We start from the raw sequence: 7263 nt of genomic DNA on the forward strand, positions 1-7263 counted from the left end.
ACCTACTGTTTGATGCGACTCGTACTTTCACAAATTGCCCCTAGACGTGTGTCTGTTTCAAGGAGCCAGCTTGGAGAACCCGACTCCTGTCTCCACGACGGATCGCACACAGCCCACAACCTCGGCCGTGCCGTTTTTCCTAAGAGGGGAGGGGCACGGGGCGGGCCAGGCCTACAGCGCCCGGACGCCGCAGCTGGCGAACCGGGTGGTCCGGAGGGCTGGGCCGCGGGGGCACGGAGGGTGGCCCTGGCGGGAGGGGCCCGCACCCAGCACGCGGCCGCCGCGCAGACGCCGCCACCCCTGCCCCCTCCTGCGCGGCGGCCTCACCGCACCCGGGGTCACTCCCGGAGCTCGCGGCCGGGCCCCCGACACACGCACAGCCGCGGCGGGGGGCGTGGAAAGGAGAAGGCCCCTTCCTCCTGCCCCCACCCACCCCGTCGGAGGGAAACCGAGGGGAGGAGGCGGCGGTTGCGCAACCCGAGCCCGGGGTGCGGCTCGGGAAACAAAGAGGTCGCGCGAGCAGCCTCCTCGGGGGGTAACTGCGAGGCCACCCGCATCCCCGCCGCGCGGGCACAGCGCCAGCCAGGGCGGTGAGCGTGCAGACTCCCGGGGTCCGGCCGGCCCCGCAGGACCTGCGACAAGCTGTCAGGCAGTCCCCGGGAACCCGCACCCTAAGCAGGCATCCGGGCCCACGGGAGCCCAGGGAAGTTTCAAAACCGCCGCCGCACGCCTAGCGCCCGCCGAGCCGCCCGGAACGCAGCCCCACGGCCGCCGCCGGCCGCGCGCCTCACCCGAGCTTGGGCCTCTCGCTTAGTCCCGCCCCACTGCTCAGCGCGGATTGGTGGCGGAGGGCAGCTCTGGAGCTGATTGGGCGGCAGCGGAGCCGCTCGCGGAGCCTCTAAGTTGGGCTGCTCCGGAGGGCTAAATTTATCTTCAGAGGAGCGAGCGCGCCAGCCGCGACCCGGATCTCTCTGGAGGCGGCATAGGCGGTGTCCCTGAGCCGAGAGCATCACCCTGTCCCCGCATCCTCCTTTCCCTTTGTTTTGTTTTTCATCCCCCTCCCCTCCGCTCCCCCTTCCAGTCCGCGACGACTGGCTCTTGACCCCGTTCAGGCCTCGGTGAAGGTGAGGACCCAGAGCCGCCTCGGCGGCCGAGCGGTGCGCTCCGAAATGGCCGCTGCCTTGAGCTGTGTAAAATGGCGGCCGCAGGCTGAGCCGGGGGCCGCGGCGCTGCCCTGCAGCCCAGCCGCAGAGAAGACCGGCCTCCGTCCCTGAGGGAGGTGACGTAGAGAGATAGTGTTGGGTGCTGAGGAGACTGCCCGGGGACGCGCGAGAAGAGTTCTGGAGGCGAGGGTGGGCGAGCCCCCGGATGCGGCGGTCCGCCGGCAGCGCGCACCTGCGACCTGGAGGGATGGCTGGCCCAGCAGCACGTCGAAGTGACCGTTTAAAGAAGCATGTAGGTGCCGGAAGGGCAGCCGCACCCGCCTTTGCCTAGGCTTGCTGACTGGATGCACCCCTTAACCCGGCCCTCCTGCCCCTGAGGGTATTGTTCACGGCTGCAGCCGCCGGAAGGTGGGGGGTGAATGGACGGTGTTACCTGGCAGTTGAACCCACAGAAGAGACAAAAGAGCAGGGTTTCTCTCCACACCCCCACCCCCTCCCATCCCCCAGCCTTTCGGGTAATGGAATAGAAACTTGACTCTCAGGGGAGTCCAGAGTCTTTGTCCTCGAGAGATTCGGGAAGGCACCTCAGAAGAGGTGGGGCTGAGGCCTGCCTTCCGCAAAACAAAGCTTCCTGCCCGGTTGTGTCGTCCTCAGGTAGCCAGGGAGAGGAGGGATCCCCATCCTAACCAGCAGCTCCACCAAGTTCTCTGTTGCTAAATTAAAATCGGGATTGTGGAAACGAAAATGCACGGCGCTGTTGCCCCCAATAATACCGGTGTAGGTAGGGCTGTCTGCTGCTGCCAGTTGGCGACCCGTTAACTCTCTGGCATCCGTCACCCATTGTAATGCTTCTCTCTGTGCCGCGCTTGAGCGCTTGGGAAATTTAGGGTACTCAGGAACACACAAGGAACGGCTAGGTGCGTGGGCTCCGCAGCCCCAACTTTTTGGGTTCTGTTCTTAGTTCTTCACTTACACGATGTGTTAGGTTAGCGGGTGGCTTAACTTCTCTGCGTCTATTAGTTCACCTCTAAAGTGCAGTTATTAATAGGCGCTGACTCTCACGTTTGTTTTGAGGATTAAATGAGATCATCTCTATGAGGGATCTAGTAGTTACAAGCATTAGTAAACCACGATCGTTCAATAAACATTAGCAAGCTAACTTAGGAAATTGGTTGAGGGGACAAAAATGGTCATAGCAAGAACGCGTATCTCACGTAACACTGCCCTGTAGAATTCTATTTTAGATTACTTTTAATGCTTAGTTTTACAGACCTTAAGATGTGGCTGTAACTTTTAAAAGTTAGGTTTAGTTTTTGAAAGTTTTACAGGTGTTTCTGTCAAGTCAACGGTTGGTAGAATGTTTGAAAAACAGTGGGCTAACCAGGGTATTAAATGAGACAAAAATATGATCATTTTTACTACTGGGCATCTTCTGTTTCAGTCCACCTGCATTGCGGTGAAGAATCACTTGCACTGCCTAGGTCTAAAATGTAATGAAGGGTCGTCTTAGGGGTTTGTAGTTAGTTCTGCTTTTGCAGTGTCTAATTTTAATTTTTCTCATTCTAGGATTTTGGTTACTCCCTTTCCACCCCATACCCTAATTTTATTCTTTTGAAGAGTCTTCATTTCAAGCTGCCAAGGTGGAGAGTGTGATTGCAGAAGGGAGTACTCTTCATTTCAGGTATCTTACTATCAAGCTATTGGGAGGAAAGCCATTTTGCTTTAGGATATAACGTGAGAATTCAAAGCTTACTCTGTAGCCAAATCATAGTTTAAATCAAAAGCACATCTATTTGAGTAGGCACTAAATATGTACGCCTTAACTTGCAAAGTTAGTAATCCTGAAAGGTCTTAACATTTGCATTACCCTTCCATTTATGCTTTTAAAATTCTATGAGGAACAAAGCCATTAAAATAAGAGTTTATGTTTTCTTTTAGGTCCTGGTTAATGGAATGCAGAGTAATTAGTAAAATATACATTACTTTCAATGGGTCTTAATTTGGAAAAGTATTTATGTGATTTTAATTCCAGAGAAATAGTAGCTAACTTTTGGTCTACAGCTTATTTTTCAATACAGAATTCTGTGTTTTGCAAAACTTTGTGTTTTTGTGTTTTTAATATAGTTTATCAAAGTAGTCGCTAGTCCTGGTAGGAGGCTTCAGATGTATAGTATATCAACAGTGAATCTATCAACTGGCAGTAAGCATCAGAAAGCTAAAAGAGATTCCAAGATACTATATGCCATGAGAAGGGGTTGGTAAAATATGGTCTATTCTGCCTGTTTTTGTAAATATTTACTGGAACAACCGTGTCTGTTTTTTTATGTGTATCTATGCCTGCTACCATGCTGCAACTGCAGAGTTGAATAGTTGCAAGAGAGTCCATATGGCCCATAAACTCAAAAATATTTACTGTTTTGCTCTGTACAGAAAAAGTTTGCCAACCCCTGGCATGGGACATGTTCCTCAAGGTCCCTCCCTTAAAAATACACTTATCAACTCTTCATTATTTCTTAGCTTAACAGTTCCCAAACTGTGTTTTGTAGATTGTTAGTATTCTCTAAGTTCGTAAGTATTCTGAGAAAAAGATCAATATTAACAGCAGTTTTCTTTCTAGTTTATTTTAAAATATAAGTTTAAGACTACTAAACTCATTTCTATAGCTTTATTTTTATGTGATAATCTACCTTTAAGAAAAGGTGTGCCATACCTGAGAGCACCAGGAAGTCGCATGAGAGATCACCTGATACACGAACGTGTGATGTTCCATCTACGCATTGATGCATAGGCAGCATTTACAAATTAACTGATGTGTTGCTCTATATCATCTCTTTGATGATTGCTCATCTTCTGTGTATCCTGTCATATAATTTCAATACATCTGTGATACTCAATGTTTATTCTAAATTAACCATGTTTTGTACCACAAACACATTGCCTATGGATCTGTTGCTGAAACAAGGAAGCCTTAAACAGGAAGTAGAATCTTTTTGTTATCAAATTGTGTCTGAATCAAACGATCAAAAGGTTGGAATATTACAAAGCGAGAATGAACAGTTGCAACCTTCAGTGTCTAAAAAATCAGAAGGTGAGCTTTCCAGGGTCAAATTTATGTCCAGTTCCAACAAAATAACAACATTTAGTAAGAAACCAAAAAGAAGAAAATATGATGAAAGTTATCTGTCTTTTGGATTTACTTACTTTGGGAATAGAGATGCGCCTCATGCTCAGTGTGTGTTATGTAAGAAAATTCTATCAAATAGTTCTTTGGCCCCTAGTAAGCTTCGAAGACATTTGGAAACTAAACATGCTGCCTATAAAGACAAAGACATAAGCTTTTTCAAGCAACATCTTGATTCACCTGAAAATAATAAACCTCCAACACCTAAAATTGTCAATACAGATAATGAAAGTGCTACAGAGGCATCATACAATGTAAGTTACCATATAGCCCTGAGTGGAGAGGCTCATACTATTGGAGAATTGCTTATCAAGCCTTGTGCAAAAGACGTTGTGATGCGGATGTTTGACGAACAGTATAGCAAAAAAATAGATGCAGTACAACTATCAAATAGTACTGTTGCACGTCGGATTAAGGATCTTGCTGCTGACATTGAAGAAGAGCTTGTATGTAGACTGAAAATTTGTGATGGGTTTTCACTGCAACTAGATGAATCAGCTGATGTTTCAGGACTTGCAGTGCTGCTTGTGTTTGTTCGTTACAGGTTTAATAAATCTATTGAGGAAGACCTACTCTTATGTGAGTCTTTGCAAAGTAATGCTACTGGTGAAGAAATTTTCAACTGCATCAACAGTTTTATGCAGAAACATGAAATTGAATGGGAAAAATGTGTTGATGTTTGTAGTGATGCTTCTAGGGCAATGGACGGGAAAATTGCTGAGGCGGTCACCTTGATAAAATATGTGGCTCCCGAAAGCACCAGTAGTCACTGCCTATTATATAGACATGCACTAGCAGTTAAAATAATGCCTACATCTCTGAAAAATGTGCTAGATCAGGCAGTACAAATCATCAATTACATTAAAGCTCGGCCACATCAGTCCAGGCTACTAAAAATTTTATGTGAGGAAATGGGTGCCCAGCACACAGCACTTCTTCTGAATACAGAGGTGAGGTGGCTTTCCCGAGGTAAAGTTCTTGTAAGACTTTTTGAGCTTCGTCGTGAGCTGTTGGTTTTCATGGATTCAGCTTTTCGACTGTCTGACTGTTTAACAAATTCATCTTGGCTGCTAAGACTTGCATATCTTGCAGATATTTTTACTAAATTAAATGAGGTTAATCTATCAATGCAAGGAAAAAATGTAACCGTTTTCACAGTATTTGATAAAATGTCATCATTGTTAAGAAAATTGGAATTTTGGGCTTCATCTGTAGAAGAAGAAAACTTTGATTGTTTTCCTACACTCAGTGACTTTTTGACTGAAATCAATTCTACAGTTGATAAAGATATTTGTAGTGCCATTGTGCAGCACCTAAGGGGTTTGCGCTCTACTCTGTTAAGATATTTTCCTGTAACAAATGACAATAACACTTGGGTTAGAAATCCGTTTACAGTAACTGTTAAACCAGCCTCATTAGTAGCACGGGACTATGAGAGCCTGATTGATTTAACATCTGATTCTCAAGTGAAACAAAATTTTAGTGAACTTTCACTAAATGATTTTTGGAGTAGCCTAATTCAAGAGTACCCAAGCATTGCGAGGCGTGCAGTTCGTGTACTTCTTCCTTTTGCTACGATGCACCTGTGTGAAACAGGATTTTCATATTATGCCGCAACAAAAACAAAATACAGGAAAAGACTTGATGCTGCACCACATATGCGGATTCGACTTAGTAACATTACACCTAATATTAAGCGGATATGTGATAAAAAGACACAAAAACACTGTTCTCATTGAAATTAGAGGGTTTTGCATGTCTCTTGATAACCAAATATAAGATGAAAATAAAAGATGATTTCATCTCCAGTATTTTGGGGTTTTAAATAAAATGATTCATATTTTTTATACTTAGATTTTAAGAAAGCAAAAAGAATCAGAAGTTTTAGGTTTTAAGCATGTATTATTGGTATTTCTTCTTCACATTATAATTTCAAAGAGTTCCATGGTCATAACTGTGGGAAGTGTTGGTCTACAAGATAAAACCTCAGTTCCTTGGGATCTATGAATCTTTCTAGTCCTGCCTACCCCACAGCTCTCCAATCACATGGAACACCTTGCCATTCCCTAAACACATCACCCTTTCATGCTTTCAGATCTCAAAAAATATTCCTTCCCCTTGCTTCCCAACAAACTCCTATTTGCTTTTCAATAGTTTGACCTAATTTATCTTTGGTATTTTGATTCTATATATCTTTCTGTTTTGGCCCTATTTTTTTTGTGCCTGTCTCAAGTGTGAACTGCTTGGTAGCCTTGTGATTCCTAGTGCTATTGGACTGAGCTCTTAGGAGGTCTTATTCAGCTCTATGTCTCCATTGCCTAGCAAAAGGCCTTCTAAAGTAAAATTCTCAGTAAAAAATATTTTGGTGAATCAACGAGAAATGGAATGGGGTATGGTAGCTTATATTTGTCTATCTGCATGTGTACAGAATGTCAGTTACCCTTTATGGCTTGGACTCAATTATTCTTGTTGTTTCTCAGTTCCTATCTAGAGTATTGTATATGCCATATACTGTAGACTAAGGTTTTACTATACTTGAAGATGATTAGACTTGAAATTCTTACCAATTTATCTTTAGAATTCTTTGAAAGAGGTCAGAATTTCCTGTCCCTCTTCCCACGTTACATCATTTCACAGGTCACCAGTTCAGTGTCAAATATTTTGTATTTACTCCTGTAGAGGTAGCCATTATTTATTTAATCTCACGTATTCAAACCTAGTTCCCGTTTTGGGGAGTAGAAGGACCTCTCCTCACTAAGGCAGAATGTAGTAGCATGATTATGTTGGGGGACTTGCTCCACTGCTTAATGAGCTATTTACCATTGGGCAGTTTGAGCCCTCCTATACCTCAGTTTTCTCATCTGTAAAATTATACCTTGAGGGTTATTAATAAGATCAGATGAGTACCTATCTAAAATT

The 7263-nt window shown here is 45.0% G+C and overlaps 1 protein-coding gene across 10 annotated transcripts; it reads left to right on the forward strand.

Moving 5' to 3' along the window:
- The first annotated feature begins 903 nt into the window (after positions 1-903).
- On the forward strand, positions 904-6155 carry ZBED5 (zinc finger BED-type containing 5). Of its 10 annotated transcripts, none has more exons than XM_077866478.1 (3): positions 904-1455; positions 2730-2844; positions 3827-6155. In XM_077866478.1, the coding sequence occupies exon 3, from the start codon at positions 3999-4001 to the stop codon at positions 6081-6083; it is 2085 nt and encodes a 694-aa protein (XP_077722604.1). In that variant the 5' UTR covers positions 904-1455; positions 2730-2844; positions 3827-3998; the 3' UTR covers positions 6084-6155. The 10 variants fall into 10 exon arrangements, with proteins under 10 accessions (XP_077722604.1, XP_077722600.1, XP_077722605.1 ...); XM_077866474.1 differs by having other exon boundaries at positions 3858-6155; XM_077866479.1 differs by having other exon boundaries at positions 3863-6155.
- Positions 6156-7263: the final 1108 nt, after the last annotated feature.

Source organism: Canis aureus, chromosome 23, assembly GCF_053574225.1.
Source record: "Canis aureus isolate CA01 chromosome 23, VMU_Caureus_v.1.0, whole genome shotgun sequence".
Classification (NCBI taxonomy): Eukaryota; Metazoa; Chordata; class Mammalia; order Carnivora; family Canidae; genus Canis; species Canis aureus.